We start from the raw sequence: 18,842 nt of genomic DNA on the forward strand, positions 1-18,842 counted from the left end.
TTCATTCGATAAAAGTCCTTGAGAGTTACTTTTTATTTACGGAAAATATTTTTTTTTCAGATCTGCTATGGGTAAAATAATTTTTTAAGGACTTCTGTGAACTTAGTGTCTTCTAAGGCGGTTCTTAAGATAGGAAGAACTTCAAGTCCTTCCAGAATTCGTCTATGAATAGAAGTCCCCTTTGGGGCTTTTTCAAAGATCTTCGAAGGCCTTTCGAGTTATTTTTTAATTAGGGGATTTTTTTTTTCAGATCTTCTATGGATAAAATACAGTTTGAAAGACATATACGGCAATAGTACAGGGTGAGATAAAAAAACTGGTATTTTTAATGCCAACCTTGCTTTCAAAAATACTCCAGACACAATAGTCCTACGGATTGGTATCCGGAGATTTTGGTGGCCACTGTGCGCTGGAAATGAAGCGAGGAACCTCATTTTGTAACCAAATGTGTAACCATTCGAGAAACGTGGATTTTTTAAAGAATATTTTTTCAACCACCATCAGACCAAGAAACGTGGATTTTTTAAAGAATATTTTTTCAACGACCATCAGACCAAGAAACGTGGATTTTTTAAAGAATATTTTATCAAGGACCCTTAGACCAAGAAACAAGGATTTTTCAAGGATTCTTAGGCCAAGAAACGAGGATTTTATAAGGAATATTTTTTCCAGGACTTTTAGGCCAAGGAACGTGGATTTTTTAAAGAATATTTTTTCAAGGACCTTTAGGCCAAGGAATGTGGATTTTTTAAAGAATATTTTTCAAGGTCCTTTAGGCCAAGAAACGTGGATTTTTTAAAGAATATTTTTTTCAAGGACCTTTAGGCCAAGAAACGTGGATTTTTTAAAGAATATTTTTTTCAAGGACCTTAGGCCAAGAAACGTGGATTTTTTAAAGAATATTTTTTTCAAGGACCTTTAGGCCAAGAAACGTGGATTTTTTAAAGAATATTTTTTTCAAGGACCTTTAGGCCAAGAAACGTGGATTTTTTAAAGAATATTTTTTTCAAGGACCTTTAGGCCAAGAAACGTGGATTTTTTAAAGAATATTTTTTTTCAAGGACCTTTAGGCCAAGAAACGTGGATTTTTTAAAGAATATTTTTTCAAGGACCTTTAGGCCAAGAAACGTGGATTTTTTAAAGAATATTTTTTTCAAGGACCTTTAGGCCAAGAAACGTGGATTTTTTAAAGAATATTTTTTCAAGGACCTTTAGGCCAAGGAACGTGGATTTTTTAAAGAATATTTTTTTCAAGGACCTTTAGGCCAAGAAACGTGGATTTTTAAAGAATATTTTTTCAAGGACCTTTAGGCCAAGGAACGTGGATTTTTTAAAGAATATTTTTTCAAGGACCCTTAGGCAAAGAAACTAGGATTTTTCAAGGATTCTTAGGCCAAGAAACGAGGATTTTTTAAAGAATATTTTTTCAAGGACCCTTAGGCCAAGAAACAAGGATTTTTTCAAGGATCCTTAGGCAAAAAAAAATGGGGATTTTTTAAAGAATAATTTTTCAAGGACCCTCAGGCCAAGAAACTAGGATTTTTTCAAGGATCCTTTTCGGTGTCAAAGAAGAAGACCTCCACGTCTGCTATAGCAAAGAAGAAGTTGTTTTAAAGATAGAAGTACCTTGAAATTACTCACACTTAATTATTGCATACTTTTAGGTGCAAGTTATAAATATTTCTTAGAAAGTCATCGGAAAATGTGCGTCGAAGAAGAAGTCTTTCTATTTATAGAAATAACTTGAAGTTAATTTATATTTAATTATTGCATACTTTTAGGGGCAAATTGTAAATATTTCTTAGATAGTTATCAAAAATGTGAATGTGTTTTCAATGACTATGAATGTCAAGGTCTAGATGTTATTTTCATAGGCTAATTTAACTAATTTCCACTTCCACCTCCCTTTAATATGACTACTTAATTTGAAACCTTATTGTATTTATGACAATTATAATTATTTATGACAATTCTCCATGGAAATGGCTTAAGCATACGTCATAGGCACCAGAATATGACTGGTAGACATATGAGACCTCTTACAAGTGGAACAAATACAAAACAAACAACAAAATAAATAAAAAAATCGAAATGAATCATTGGCGCCTAAAAGACGGCTACATACCCATATATGCAAAACAAAGAATGAAAAAAAAAAAAAAAACAACAAAAAACATTCTAGAAAGTAATTTACTTGATTTTTTTTTGCTTTGTATAAAGAAAGAAAACACAGAATAATGAGAAAAAAATTGCTGATGGAGTTGAATGTAAGAACAAATGTAATTTTTGATTGCTAAGCAAAGCCGAGGAAAAGATGTGTATAAATTATTCAATGCATATTTTCAGGCCATGTATACTAATAAAGTGTAATTTTTTCTCTTTTTTGGTGTTGTAAGGGCATTTGGGAAGGCGAAGAAAACAATTCATGTTCATAAGAAAAAGTTCGACAGATATTTGAAAAAAAACATATCAAGAAGACATATTTTATGTAAATCATGAACAATTTGTTAAAGTAACCTAAAAGTATGCAATATTTGTGGAAAATGAAATTTTGAGTGGTAAAAGTAAAGCATTAGCTTTCTTGAGGGAAAAAAGGAAGGAAGGAGAATAATATTAGAATGAAAGTCATCCCATTATATTTTTAGATCTCGAAGCTGATTAGGCCCCGGCAGATCCCACTGAAAAAATACTTGAAATCGGGGTTTGCAATTGTATAGGGACTATACATTTTTTAAACAAATGATTCTTGAAATAATCCAAAGTAATTCTCAAAAGGAAAAGATCGACAGATATTTGAAAAGAAAAAAATTAAAATAAAAAAACATAAAATATGTATGCCATGAACAAATTGGTTAAAGTAACCTAAAAGTATGCAATATTTAAGGAGAATGAAATTTTGAGTGGTAAAAGTAAAGGATTAGCTTTCTTGGGGAAAAGGAAGCAAGAGAGGAGAGAATTATGAGAATAAGTGCCATCCCATTATATTTTTAGATCTCGATGCTGACTAACCCCGGTAGATCCCCTTTAAAAAAATACTTAAAATCAGGGTTTACTCATATATAAGGCCTATACAATTTCTTGAAGTAATCCAAAGTAATTTTCCGCAGATATTTGAAAAAGAAAAACATGTCTTAAAAGACATATTTTATGTGTGCCATGAAAAATTTGTTAAAGCTACCTAAAAGTATGCAATATTTGAGGAAATTAAATTTTGAGTGGGGGACTCGCTTTTTTTGGAATGAAAAAAGGAAGGCAGCAGAGAATTATGAGAATAAGTGTGATCCCATTATATTTATAACATCTCGAGGCTGGCTGGGCCCCGGAAGATCGCACAGAGAAAATACTTGAAATCGATTAATGTTTTCAAGCAATCCAAAGAAAAAGTTCGACAGATATTTGAAAAAAAAAAAACAATTAAAAAAGCTGTGAGTTCAGCCGCACTGATCTTTAAATACCCTCCTCCACTATTCGGAACGAATTTGGAAATTCTCAAAAGCATTAAAATCCGTTAAAAGTTCTGTTAAAATCATAAAAATACCAAATATAGCTGTTATATTAGGGTCTATACGAAGACTTGGACATACACCTGTACCTACTTATAAGGGCAAGTTGTAAATATTTTTTCCAATGACAAAGAATGTCAAGGTCTTCATGTTATTTTTAAAGGCTAATTTTACTAATTCTACCTTCTCTCCTTTTGATATTCTTCTTGTAGGTCAAATATGGCGAAGAAGAGGGCATCCAAGTCTTCTATGTCGAAGAAGAAGATGTTCAGGTATGCTATGGCGAAGAAGAAGTCCTTCTATTGATAGAAGTGCCTAGAAATTACTTTACAGTTAATTATTGCATACTTTCAGGGACAAGTTGTAAATATTTCTTTGATAGTAATCTAAAATGTGAGAATTTCCAATGACAATGAATGTCAAGGTCTTCAGGGTATTTTCATAGGCTAATTTAACTAATTTTCCCTTCCCCCTTTATCATTCTTCTTCCAGGTCTTCTATGTGGAAGAAGAAGACCTCCAGGTCTTCTATGCCGAAGAAGAAGAAGTCTGCTATGGCGAAGAAGAAGTCTTTCTATGCCTTGAAATTACTTTACAGTTAATTATTGCATACCGTTATATTATGGACCTGCATAGGTAATTTTTGTCATAAGCCTTTACAATATTTAAATGCAAAACTTAAAAAAATCGGTAAATAATGTCACTAAAATCATCAAAATACCCAATGTCGAGAGCTATCGTTACATGGGGGCTATACGAAGACGTGCACCTGCACAGACAATTTTCTGTCATAGGATGTAGTATTCATTTCGAACTTCAAATGCCAAATTTCAATCATTTACGGTGAATAATGTCGCTAAAATCATCAATATACCGAATTTTGGGAGGTACTCTTATATGGGTGCTATACGAAGACGTGGATCGGCACAGACAATTTTTTGTCTTAGGCTGTAGTATCCATTACGAACTTCAAATACCAAATTTGAAACAATTCCGGTAAATAATGTCGCTAAAATCATCAAAATACCGAATATAGAGGGTAACGTTATATGGGGGCTACACGAAGACGTGGACCTGCACAGACAATTTTCTGCCACAGGCTGTAGCATCCATTACGAACTTTAAATGCGACATCTCAAACAATTCTGGTGAAAAATGCTGCTAAAATTATCAAAATACCGAATATTGGGAGGTAGCGTTATATGGGGGCCATACGAAGACGTGGACCTGCACAGACAATTTTCTGCCACAGGCTGTAGCATCCATTACGAACTTCAAATACCAAATTTGAATCATTTCCGGTAAATAATGTCGCTAAAATCATGAAAATATCGAATATCGGGAGGTACCGCTATATGGGGGCTATACGAAGACGTGAACCTGCACAGACAATTTTCTGCCATAGGCTGTAGTATCTATGCCAAACTTCAGATGCCAAATTTGAAACAATACCGGTGAGTTATGTCGCTAAAATCATCAAAATACCGAATATCGGGAGGTACTCTGATATGGGGGCTATACGACGACGTGGACCTACACAGACAATTTTCAGGCACAGACTGGAGTATCCATTACGAACTTCAAGTACCAAATTTGAAACAATTCCGGCAAATTGTGTCGCTAAAATCATTAAAATACCGAAAATCGGGAGGTATCATTATATGGGGGCTATACCAAAACGTGGACCTACCTGGCCCATTTTCAATACCAAAAGTCCTGCAGACATAATATACATTGGAGTAAAATTTTATCAATCCACTTCAATTCGTTCGGAAGCTAGAAGGATTTCCACAGACGGATGATGGACAGACGGACGGAACTCGCTTAATCGACATAGAATTTTATGCTGATCAAGAATTTGTATATACCTTGTGGGGTCTAAAATGTATATATCGAGCTGTTACAAACGGGCTGGCAAACTTATTATACCCTCCATACCATGGTGGAGGTTGTAAAAATGGACTAAAATGGATTTATTTTATCGTCCTTCTTCCACTATTACTTTTTTATGAAGAAAACCTGTGGAGTTTTGTTGCACTTGAGTGAATTTTTATAAAGAAAATCATCCAGATTTTCTGTAAAGGAAGTCTACAACTATCTTTCTAAAGAGAAGAGCACCTCTGGGTTTTGAAATAAAAAAAAAATAAAATGTGTTTCTAAAAATTAAATGTCCAAAGCCTTAAGGAAAACATTTTGCATTTAACCTTAAAAGTATGCTTCAACTATTCTTTTTAATTTTTTCTGGAAAATTTGAATCTTTTGCAATCGTCTAGAAATTAAAAAAAAATGGAAATAAAAATGAATTACAAAGAATTTTTTATTTTCTATGTGCCTAAAAGTATGCTTCACTTTTTCAAAAAAAATCAATCGTTTCATTGTAGATCCTTTGCAAACCGAAAATAATGTTTATTAAATGTCCAAGGCCTTAAGAAAAGCATTTTTCATTTACCCCTAAAAGTATGCTTCACCTATTCTTTTTATATTTTTTTAAAGAAATTTCAATCGCTTTCTTGTACATCTTTTGCAGTCGTCTAGAAATTAAAAAAAAATGGAAATATTAGTAATTCTTTCTTATTTTTAGGCGATTGTAGGATCTACAAGAAAGCGATTGAAATTTAAAAAAAAAAGGTTAAAAAGAAAATAATTTTTTATTGTACTTTTCCACTTTGATAATGACTTTCTATAAAGAAAGCCTAAAAAAATCTCTTCTGGAAAGAAGAACCCCTCTAGGGTTTAGAAATTATGAAAATATTTTTAAAAAGTGTCAGTTTATTCAATGTCCAAGTCCTTTAGATAATCAGTGTTTCACTTACGCCTAAAAGTATGCCTCATTTTTTTAAATCAATCGTTTCTTTGTAGATCCTTTGCATTTGTTTAAAAACGAAAATAAAAATGTCCTAAAATTAAATTCTTTTATGGTCCTTCTTCTTACACTCCTACAAATTCCTTCTGGAGAGAAGAGCACCTCTGGGTTATGAAATAAATAAATAAAATATATTTCTAAAAATGTAATGTTTATTAATTATCTAAGGCCTTAAAAAAAGAATGTTTCAGTTATCCCTAAAAGTATGCTTTACCTATTCTTTTTAAACTTTTTTCTGGCAAATTTTTATCGCTTTTTTGTAGATCTTTTGCAATCGCCTAGAAATTGTAAAATGGAAATAAACAAGGATTTAAACGAATTTTTTTATTGTCCTTTTTCCAATATTTTCCCAACTTTGATAATGATTTTCTATAAAGAAAGCCTAAAAAAATCTCTTCTGTAAAGAAGAAGACTTCTAGGGTTTTTAAATGAAGAAAATATTTTTAAAAATTGAAGTTTGTTTAGTGTTCAAGGCCTTAGGAGAAGCATTTTTCATTTGCCACTAAAAGTATGCTTCATCTATTCTTTTTAACCTTTTTTTAAGGAAATTTCAATCGCCTTCTTGTAGATCTTTCGCAATCGTCTAGAAGTTGAAAAAAATGGAAATAAAAATGAAATGAAAAGAATTTTTTTATTGTCCTTTTTCCAATATTGGCTTTTTATAAAGAAAACCTCTGGACCTTTGATAATGATTTTCTATAAAGAAAGTCTATAAAATGTCTCCTGGGAGAAGAAGACTTCTAGGGTTTTTAAATTAAAGAAAATATTTTTTAAAATTCATTTTTTTAAAGTCCAAGTGCTTCAGATAAATATTTTTTCACCTAAAAGTATGCTTCACTTTTTCAAACAAAAAAATCATTCGTTTCTTTGTAGAATCCTAGAAATGAAAATAAAAATCTTTTTTTTAAAGTCCAAGTCCTTTAAATAAACAGGTTTTCATTTACGCCTAAAAGTATGCCTCATTTTTTTTTTCTTTAAAAAAAAATCAATCGTTTCTTTGTGAATTCTTTGCAATCGTCTAAAAACGAAAATAAAAATGGCCTAAAATGAAATTCTTTTGTTGTCCTTCTTCGTCTTACACTCCATTTAGTTTTGTATATTATTGCTGTCCTTCTGCCCTCCCTCTCCCATAATACCCCCTACCCTCCTCCACCACTTCAAGGCTGATGATGACTCACCGCGTTTAGCACCCTCCAAATATAAAAATGTCCATTACAAAACCAACAATAGTCCATGCCCGGTTGTTAGTCATACAAAAGAAAAGAATAAAAATAAAACACAAAAATCGAGGCGACTAGTTGGCGGCGGCGACGGCTTGCAGCAGCAACAACAACAACAACAAAGAAAAGTGGAGAACTAACAAATTTGGAGTGATAAAAAATTTAATATTCAATATGACGACGATGGTAGGAAAGCCTGACAAAGTAGTTGTTTCGAAAAGTTACAACTAAAAATATACACTTGGATTTATTGCCTACTTTGAGGGGGGAGGAGGAAAAATCGAAAAAGAATTGGAGAAAACAAAACCCAAACGCAATGCAACCAAGCAATGTTGTAAAAAAGGTTATTTAATGGGGGGTTTGAAAATATTACCTATCCCTCCGGGGGGTAGTTTTTGTGGGCTTACATCACTACTTTAACAACACAAACAAAAAAACTTAGACATGAAAACCTGGCCGTTGAGCAAAAATGTCTGGGCTAAGGCCAGTTCAAGGGCTGGCCACACCTAGCAGCCCGGCCAGGCCACTATTCCCATTGATTAGTCATTAAATATTAATTACCAATTGACGCGCCAGAGGTTTTTAATGTATATCCCCATACCCCGCCTAAAAGTAGGCTATAATTATTTTCAAACAACAATAAATCATTTATGTGTAGTTTACAAAAAACACAAATTAATTTATTATTAAAATTCAATGTAATTAGTATTTTTTCCCATTCGTTCAGAATGCACCGACCGACCGACCGACCCTAAGGGCATTTTTGATTTTTGTGCGCTGTGATTTTTACCACACAACAACAACAAGACATATAAAATTCATGTCCTCCGTAATTTGTAAGCCATAAATATTATTTGCCACGAAAGTGGGGGAAAAAATCATCGAACGCAGTTAAAAGCAACAAAAACCGCTAAAAGTATGCAATGATTTTGGTTGTTTGGTTTTTGATCGCTCTGAACGACAAATGGACAATTATTCTCACTCTCTCTCTCACTTTTCTCTTTTGTGCTATGCTCCTTATGGTATGCTATAAAATTTTAAATACCAAGCAGACACACACACACTTAATAACTCCATATATTCGACCATTGGAAGAGGTCAATAAAAAAATTTGTCGCATTTCGTTAATGTGACCATAAAAGTCCTGTCTGTTTTGTTCTTTTGAACATGCAGGATATCGAATGTTTGTGGTCGAGCGAATGGTGGGTAATAAAGTGTAATGAGGTCATAATAAATATACATACATATACACACACATATGCATACATATAAATATGTGTGGTGCAGACAATAAGAGAAATTATTGAATTCTTTTTTTTTTCAAAAAAATTTCCGATAAAATATAGCTTTTTTCTGGGAAATATATAAGGTCTAGAAAAAAAATTTCTTCTGAGACCCATAGTGAAATTTGGTCTAGAATATTTGCTTCTTTGACAGCATCTTTGATATATGGATATTTTGACCAGAAATGATTTGAGTTCGAAGAAACTTAAAAAAAAAAATCTATATTTTCAAATTGGTGCTGATTTTTTAATAATATGTATTAGAGTTACAGATTTAATTTGTTCCGGAACCCATGATGAAAATCGATGTAGAATATTTCCTTCTTTGACAGTATCCCTGATATATAGATATTTTGACAAGAAATTATATGAATTTGAAAAAACTTAAAAAAATTGTTATTTTGAAATTGGTTCCAAATATAAAATTGGTCCCAAAATATAGCATATTTCTAGGAAAAACATGGGGCCTAGACAAAAATTTTCTTTTGAGACCCATGGTGAAATTTGATGAAGAATATTTCCTTCTTTGACAGCACCTCCCATACATGGATAGATTGACAAGAAACTTCAAAAAAAAAAAAAAAAAAAATAAATAAAAAAAATAAAAAATAAAATAAATAAAAAATAAATGTTTTTTGGTATTTTCAAAATTGAGCGGATTTTTTAATAATATATATTAGAGTTACAGATTTCATTTGTTCCAGGACCCATAGTAAAATTTAGTCTAGAATATTTGCTTCTTTGACAGCATCCGTGATATATGGATACTTTGCCAAGAAATAACAAGGAATTCGAAAAAAATGCAACATTAACGAAAAATGCAAAATTTTCGATATTTTCAAATTGGTGCTGATTTTTTAATAATATGTATTAGAGTTACAGATTTCATTTGTTTGGAGACCCATGGTGAAATTTGGTCTACAATATTTCCTTCTTCGACAGTATCACTGATATATGGATATTTTGCCAAGAAATAACAAGGAATTCGAAAAAATGCAACATTAATGAAAAATGACTATTCTATATTATATATTCAATTTGGTGCTGACTTTTTCATAATACGTATTAAAGTTACAGATTTCATTTGTTCCGGCACCTATGGTAAAATTTGGTGTAGAATATTTCCTCCTTTGACACCATTCTCCTTAGGTCGATATTTGTGCCAAAAATAACAAAAAATTGCAAAATTTAAGAAAAATGAGAATTTTTTGAAACATTAAAATTGGTGCCGATTTTTAGGGAGATACAATGAGTTTACTAATTTTATTTATTCTGGGACTCATAGTAGAATTCGACGTAGAATGAATTTCCCCTTGACTACATTTTCATATAATGAAGTTGAGGGGTAGATATTGGCTAAAACCAGCAATGTGTGAAATTAACGCCAAGTAGTACCCGGTATCTACAAATTAATGTTCAAATTTTCGAAAACATACATCCGTCCTACAAATACAAATTATTTGAAGACCCATGGTGAAATTTGGTGTAGAATATTTCCTCCTTTGACACCACCCCGCTTAGTTCGATATTTGTGCCAAAATTTATACAAAATTCCAAGAAATGGCAAAATTAAAGAAAAATGAAAATTTTTCGATATAATGACTGATTTTTAAGAGAGATATAGTAAATTCACAGATTCCATTTGTTCTGGGACCCATAGTGGAATTCGACGAAGAATCATTTTCTCTTTGACTGCATTTTCATAAAATGAAGTTGGAGGGCAGATATTGACTTAGATATGCAATAAAAAAACAACACTGAAGAAAGTGGTAAGAGAAATATAAAAAATCATATACACATTTTCTTAAAATACATCCATCCTCCATAAACGAATTATTTGGAGACCCTGGGCGAAATTCGATGCGGAATATTCCCTCCTTTGACACCATCGACCCTGCCAGAAATATGCAGAAGGATATGCAAAATTAACAAAAAAGTGAAATTTTTGGATATATTCAAATCGTCATGCAAGTCTTAATGATATACATAAAGTTTACAGTTTTCGTTTTTCTGGAACCCATAGTGAAATTTTACTTAGAATATATTTGTCTTTGGTGCCATGCTCATTAAATTGAGTTATATTACAATTAGCACTTACAAAATCATCATATATCTAATTGACTTCTTATGATTTCTTTAAATCTGCGATATTTATTCTTTTGGTACCAACTTACTTTTGTGTGGTTATTTGAGGGATAATCTGCGATGTAGAATATAGTTGCCTTTAATACCAAACTTATAAAAAAAAGTTTTGATAGAGATTAAAACCCGAATTCGCAAGGCATAAAATTAGCACCATAAAAAGAGTAGAGTAGACATCAATTCTTATCTATATACCAAAATTTCATAGTGAAATTATCTTAAATTTTATATTTTGATCCGCAATTGATCTCTCATTGACACCAATTTTCCAAAGTGGAAATTCGCGGGTAAACTGTATTGGAATGAAAAATAAACATCAACTTAAAATATATTTTTTGGCTATTGGGTCGATGAGCCTAATTCATAAGCCAGAAAAATCCGGTAAATAATAGTTACATTATCAATCATAAAAAATCTACGGAAGAACAGAGCCAAACCGTCTTAGAATTTAACGCTGATCAAGAATATATATACTTCGTTATGTCTGAAATTATTACTTCGATGAGTTACAAACGGAATGACGAACTTAATATTCCCATCATACTATGTATGGTAAAGGGTATACAAATATATCTATAGTATACTTTTAGGCGATGTTAAAATAATAGATGTTTTTATTTTCGATTTTTTTCGTTGCAAGAAATTTATACATTTTGATCATGATTATGTTTGACTCGTACAAATATTGTTTTTATCTTCAGAAAATGGCTATATTTTTTCTTTATGGTAGTAAAAGAAATGTTATATTTTCATAGCATACTCTTAGGCGGCGTTAGAATTATATACGTTTGTTATATAAATAATATATTAAATATTAACCAATTAAGTTTTTATTAACAAACAACCTATTTTTGTTTTCCCAGAAAAGTTTTAAATTGTTCCAGAATAAAATTGGGATATATTTAAAGCATATGTTAAGGCGTTAGTGTACGTTTAGGTCGCGTTAGAATTATGTACATATGACATATCATTAATATCCCAACTATTAAACAAACTATAAATATTGTTGTGCAGTTGTTAGAAAAATGGTAATGTTTTTTTATGGAGCAAAAAATGTCATATTTTCGAAGTATACTTTAAGGTGGCGTTAGAATTATATAAATTTGATATATCATCAGTACCTTAACAATTAACAACTGAAATGTTTTTATGGACAAACATCCTATTTTGCTATCCCAAAAAAAAATTTGGAATGTTCCAGCATAAAATTGGTCAATTTAAAGCATATGTTAAGGGGCTAATATACTTTTAGGAGGAGTTAGAATTTTGACATATCATCAATACCACAACTATTAAAAAATTAAATATTTTTTTGAACAAACAACCTATTTTGTTATACCAGGAAAGTTTTAGAGTGTTCCAGAACAAAATTGCTATGTTTAAAGCATATGTTAAGAGGCTAGAATATTTTGAGGTTTTTAATACCTCAACTATTAACAAGCTACCAATATTGTTTTAGTGCAGTTCTTAGAAAATGGTAAAAATATCATACTTTCATAGTATACCTTTAGGGGCCATTGGAATTATATAATTTTGGCATAGCATTAATAACTCAACTATAAACAAATTAATTTTCTTATCAAAATCTAATTTCTTTATCCCCGGAAAGTTTTAGTGTTATGGAATAAAATTGCTAAATTTAAAGCATATGTTGGGGCGTTAATACACTTTTCGACCGCGTTAGAATTATACAAAATTGGCTTATCATTATTTATATGCAGTAATGTTTTAATGCAGTTCTTAGAAAAATGTTTTTCCTTAAGGTAGTAAAAAAATGTCATACTTTCATAGTCTACTTTTAGGCGCCATTAGAATTATATAAGTTTGACATATGATCAATACCTCGAATTAATAACAAATTAAGTTTTTTTTTTTAAAAAACTTCCTATTTTGTTAACCCAGCAAATATTGTAGAATATTCCCGAACAAAATTGCAATATTTAAAGCATATGTTAAGGGGCCAATATACTTTTAGGAGGCTTTAGAATTATATAAGTTTGGCATATCATTAATACCTCACCTATTAACAAATTAAATTTATTTAAAGCATATGTTAAGGGGCTAATATACTTTCAGACGCCATTAGAATTATATAAGATTGGCATATGATTAATACCTCGAATTACTAACAAATTAAGTTTTTTTTTTTTTTTTATTAAAAAACCTCCTATTTTGTTATCCCAAAAAAATTTTAGAATATTCCCGAAGAAAATTGCAATATTTAAAGCATATGTTAGGGGGCTAATATACTTTTAGGAGGCTTTAGAATTATGTACGTTTGGCATATCAATGATATCTCAAGTTCCCTATTAACTAACGACCTATTTTGTTATCCCAAAAAAATTTTAGAATTTTCTCGAACAAAATTGCTAAATTTGAAGCATACTTATAGGCGTTCATTTTGATATTCCTTCCTTTTTTATAAGTTTTGCATGTCAACGATATCTCAAGTTCCCTATTAAAAAACAACCTATTTTGTTATCCCAGGAAAGTTGTAGAATATTCCCGAACAAAATTGCGATATTTAAAGCATATGTTGAGGGGTTAATTGTGATTCCTTCCTTTTTTCGAAAAAATAATGGTTCTTGCTTGCTTTTTTCATTTAATTATTTACACAAAAAAAGACGTTGTTGTAAATCTGTAATTACAAATTTCAGCTCACCATATGGATGGTGATGGAGAGCTTAAAAAATAAAGGAGATAGATAAATTGTTGCAAAACAAATGCTTACCAGCTGGGAGTATGGGTGCCCGGCATGTATGGCAGAAGCACTGCATAACAGAGTCGCGTACTAATCCAATCAACATGATGACTAAGGATTTCTTTTTTTACTGCTTCACGGGGAGAGAACGAACGAACGCACGCACACAGACAGATAGCTAGGCAGCTAGATTGGTATTTGGAGGATATTGAACGTGATTTACGGGAATCTCACTGCTGGACCAAAAAATGCCAAAGGGGAGATTTGTTGCCACTGATGATGGTTAAATCACACGTTTTTCCAAAGGGAGGGCGGCGGCGAACACTTGTTTGTTATTGTTGTTGTATTGAGATATATTTTTAAACCACAAGTTGCTGTTGTTGACCGAGTGAGAGAGAGAAAGGCAGCCGAAGGGAGATTAAGCAGGAAACGTTACGCTTTGATATATTTTATGATGCAGCTTTAGCCAGGTGTTGTTGGAGGATATATTTTATTTTTGTTTGTTTTTTTTTTTTCTTTTTTTGGTTTGAGTTTCAGAAGATATGCTCGAGGTTTTCTTTTTGTTTAAATTTAGCGCTTGATTTATTTGTGGCTATAAAATTACCAAAGAGGGCGGTGTCTGGCAAATTTTTACACTTGAATTTGTTTTTTTTTTTTTTATTTTTTGGTTTCTCAAAAATTTGTTTCTTTTGCTACAATTATTGTAAACTTTTTGGATGGTTTCTGTGCTACTAGACTCTAGATTTCTATCGCGTAGAAAAAACTGTAAAGAGAGGCAAATATTAAACAGTCCATATTTTTTTGGAGCGGCAGAAGTTTTGATTTTTTTTCTGAAATTTTATTTTTTGAGATTTTAATTTTTAAAATTTTTTGGTTTTTTTTTCTTCACTACAACACACAGACACAAACGAAACGGCGGCACACGTTGCTCGTTGCTGTTGAATCACGTTTTGCGGATTTATGCGTAGTTGTCGCAATGACAGTTCGCTATGGCGTTCAAAAATCTAACTAAAGTGAAGTTGGCTGTAGTTCCTTTTTTTCCGCACACAGCAACTCTATTACACTAAGGCATGCACACACTCTCGCTAACTCATACAACATTCTCTCACACACACACATACAGACTCAAAAACACACATACAAATTGTCATCCAGCAATGTGTATGTGTGTGTCTTTTGTATTAACGGTAATTTTGGTCTCAATAATTTAATAAAGAGAGAGAACGAGTTCTAGCCATCTATTGTGAGCCGTTATATGATGGAGAGGCCGAGAGAGAGAGAGAACAAGAGAGTGTACCACACCAAACACATATATGGTAAACTTAAACGTCAAAATATTTTTTTTTCTTCTTAAATTGAACCTTTTTCTTTCTTTCCTTCCTTACTTCCTTAATTTTGCGAAGAGAAAAAACTATATAAATAACGGTATAAACGCAACGAACGCTGAAGACAAACTGAATTGGATGGCGTTCGTGGATTCAGAGTACAGCCGTGGTTGTAGGGTGAATATGGTCAAAAAGAAGAAAAATGGCAAACAATGCGCAAGGACACTTTGCGGTGGAAATTTTGAAGGAGAGAGAGAAAACGAGCAACACACACAGGAGAACAGTTCTCAAAAAGGAAGACATAATTTTTAAATAAATTATAAAGAACCGGTAAAATACAAAAAAAAAAAAAAACAAAAAATATATATTTCAATTTTATTTTTACAAAATTTTAAAATTTTATTTTTCAGAGACTTCGGAAAATCGAAAATTTAAAAAAAATATTTTTTTAAATATTTATTAGTCAATTTATTTCCTCTCGCAAAATTGTCTCTTTGGGCATGCGCCAAAACTGGTAATCTCACTCCCTTGTACGAAATGAGCAAGCGATGATGGAACGGCAAAAAAGCGGTAATCAAAGCAAATGAACCCCAAGAACAGACACCCCCAAAATCCAAAAACAAAGGACAGTGGTAAGGAAGGGCCCAAATCCAAGCCGTGAATTTTTTCATTTTTTTTTCAAGGACTATCTAGGTTTGCATTAAAAAAAATATATATATATTTTTTAAAGACTATCATTAAAACGTGAATTTTTAATAAATATTTTTTTCAATGATAAAACAAGGCGTGGATTGATTAATAAATATTTTTTCAAGGACTATCTAGGCGTGTATTTTAGCAACTATTTTTTAAAAGGCCAACATTAAGGTTGGCAATTTTTAATAATATTTTTTTAAGGAAAAACCAAGGCGCGGATTTTTGATTTATTGCGTGGATTTTTTAATAAATATTTTTAAGGACCCTTTCGGCGTAGATTTTTTAATAAATATTTTTAAGGACCCCTTCGGCGTAGATTTTTAATAAATATTTTTAAGGACCCCTTCCCCCCCTTAGAGGACTGTATAGGCGTGGATTTTTTTTTAACAAATATTTTTAGAGGGCTATATGGGCGTGGATTTTTTAAAAATATTTTTAGAGGGCTATATGGGCGTGGATTTTTTAACAAATATTGTTAGAGAACTATTAAATATTTTTAGAGGACTAAATGGGCGTGAATTTTTTTAACAAATATTTTTAGAGACCCAGTAAACAATTTTTTCCGACTGCTCTGATTTTAGATTTTTTTCCGAAATTTCTGACGTTTTTTTCAGAAATTTCTGATAGAAATTGGTCCGATTTTCTAAACGTTTTTTTTTAGAATTTCTGCACATTTTCCTGTGTTTTTAAGCGAAAAAAACTCGAAAAATGTACAAACGGAGAGAGTAGATTGTCTATTGCTCTGGCATATTCTCTCCCACATGTAAACGGATGGTGGTGGTTTGACACATTCTCTCCCATAGTAGTTGTTGTTGTGATCATTCATTTCAAGATCTCAACAACAACAAAGCGCAAAGCAAAAATGCTATTTGTTATTGTTATTGTGAACTGTTAGATTTTCGGTTGTAAAAATGTGCGTTTTGTTGTTGTTGTGAATCAGCCTCTTTCTCTTTCGTTCCCAAAAAAATATGATGGAAAAAAATTGCAAAAACAACTACATACCGGTTTTCTGTGTGCACTGCTTTTTATTTTTAGTTCTTGCTACTGTATGTTATGTTCCTAATAAAAATAATATTTATAATGTAAATGTATTATAGATGTAATATTTAAACTACATTTTTACGAAACCCGAAATAAATTGTTTGTTTTTTAAATAAATATGTGTCTTTTTTTTTTCATTTTTAAGTGGAGTGACGATTTTTTCGATATTTCTTCCGAATTCTGAACGATTTCTTTCAGAAAATCGGAACTTTCTCCCGAATTCTGACCGATTTCTTTCAGAAAATCTGAATATTCCGCCGAATTTCCAGACGAATTCTGCCCGATTTCTTTCAGAAATTCGGAGTTGTCCTCCGAATCTTTTCCGAAAATCTAATTTTTTCTCCTATTTTTTCAAGAATTTTAACCGAATTCGGACCGAATTCGTCCAGAAAATCTAATATTTTTTCAGATTTTTTTCAGAAAATCTTTCCGAATTCGGTGACCACGTCCATACAACTTTCGTACCGAAATCGGAAGGAATTCGGAATCAGAATCGGACATTTTTTCAGAGATTCTGACAGAAATCGGACCGAATTCGGCAAAAATTGTTTACTGGGGAAATATTAAATACAACTATTAAATATTTTTAGAGGACTATATGGACGTGGATTTTTTTAACAAATATTTTAGAGGACTATAAGGCGTGGATTTTTTTAACAAATATTTTTAGAGGACTATATAGGTGTGGATTTTTTTGACAAATATTTTTAGAGGACTACTTGGGCGTGTATTTTTTTAAAAAATATTTTTAGAGAATTCTATAGGCGTGGATTTTTAAAAAAAAAATATTTTTAGAGGACTATACAGGCGTGGATTTTTTAAAAAAATATTTTTAAAGGACTATATGGGCGTGGATTTTTAAAAAAAATATTTTTAGAGGACTATATGGGCGTGGATTTTTTTAAAAAAAATATTTTTAGAGGACTATATTGGCGTGGAGTTTTTTAACAAATATTTTTAGAGGTCTATATGGGCGTGGAGTTTTTAAAAAAATATTTTTAGAGAACTATAAGGCGTGGATTTTCTTAAAAAATATTTTTAGAGGACTATAAGGCGTGGACTTTTTTAACAAATATTTTTAGAGGACTATAAGGCGTGGATTTTTTTAACAAATATTTTTAGAGGACTATAAGGCGTGAATTTTTTTTTTTTTAACAAATATTTTTAGAGGACTATAAGGCGTGATTTTTTTTTTTAACAAATATTTTTAGAGGACTATATAGGCGTGGATTTTTTTAACAAATATTTTTAGAGGACTATATGGGCGTGGATTTTTTAAAAAAAAAATATTTTTAGAGGACTATATTGGCGTGGATTTTTTTAACAAATATTTTTAGAGGACTATATGGACGTGGATTTTTTTAACTAATATTTTTAGAGGTCTATATAGGCGTGGATTTTTTAAAAAATATATATTTAGAGGACTATTTGGGCGTGGATTTAAAAAAAAATACTTTTAGAGGACTATATGGGCGTTGATTTTTTAAAAAATATATATTTAGAGGACTATTTGGGCGTGGATTTAAAAAAAAAGTACTTTTAGAGGACTATATAGGCGTGGATTTTAAAAAAAAAAATATTTTTAGAGAATTATATAGGCGTGGATTTTTTTAAAAAATATTTTTAGAGGACTATATGGGCGTGGATTTTTTTAACAAATATTTTTAGAAAACTATTAAATAGAACTATTAAATATTTTTAGAGGACTAAATGGGCGTGAATTTTTTTAACAAATATATTTAGAGAAATATTAAATACCACTATTAAATATTTTTAGAGGACTATAAGGGCGTGGATTTTTTTTAACACATATTTTTAGAGGACTATATAAAATCCACACCTATATAGTGGATTTTTTTGACAAATATTTTTAGAGGACTACATGGGCGTGTATTTTTTTAAAAAATATTTTTAGAGAATTCTATAGGCGTGGATTTTTTAAAAAAAATATTTTTAGAGAATTATATAGGCGTGGATTTTTTTAAAAAAATATTTTTAGAGGACTATATGGGCGTGGATTTTTTAAAAAAAATATTTTTAAAGGACTATATGGGCGTGGATTTTTAAAA

At 31.2% G+C, this 18,842-nt stretch overlaps 1 protein-coding gene across 6 annotated transcripts in view; it reads right to left on the reverse strand.

Moving 5' to 3' along the window:
- Positions 1-18,842, reverse strand: part of LOC101890538 (stathmin) — a 380,557-nt gene that overhangs the window by 139,179 nt on the left and 222,536 nt on the right. Inside the window, exons 1-2 of one of the 6 annotated variants that reach the window (XM_005183153.4) lie at positions 15,097-15,204; positions 13,742-14,474 (exon numbers count right to left, since the gene is read on the reverse strand). The exons of 1 other annotated variant lie outside the window; for it this stretch is intronic. In XM_005183153.4, the coding sequence (XP_005183210.1) occupies positions 13,742-13,817 (76 nt within the window). In that variant the 5' untranslated portion in view covers positions 13,818-14,474; positions 15,097-15,204. Of the gene's footprint in view, positions 1-13,741; positions 14,814-15,072; positions 15,205-18,842 lie in introns of those variants that run through there. 4 more of the 6 variants (XM_005183152.4, XM_059129522.1, XM_059129521.1 and 1 more) reach the window with 4 other exon arrangements.

This window comes from Musca domestica, unplaced genomic scaffold (genome assembly GCF_030504385.1).
Source record: "Musca domestica strain aabys unplaced genomic scaffold, Musca_domestica.polishedcontigs.V.1.1 62, whole genome shotgun sequence".
Lineage (NCBI taxonomy): Eukaryota > Metazoa > Arthropoda > Insecta > Diptera > Muscidae > Musca > Musca domestica.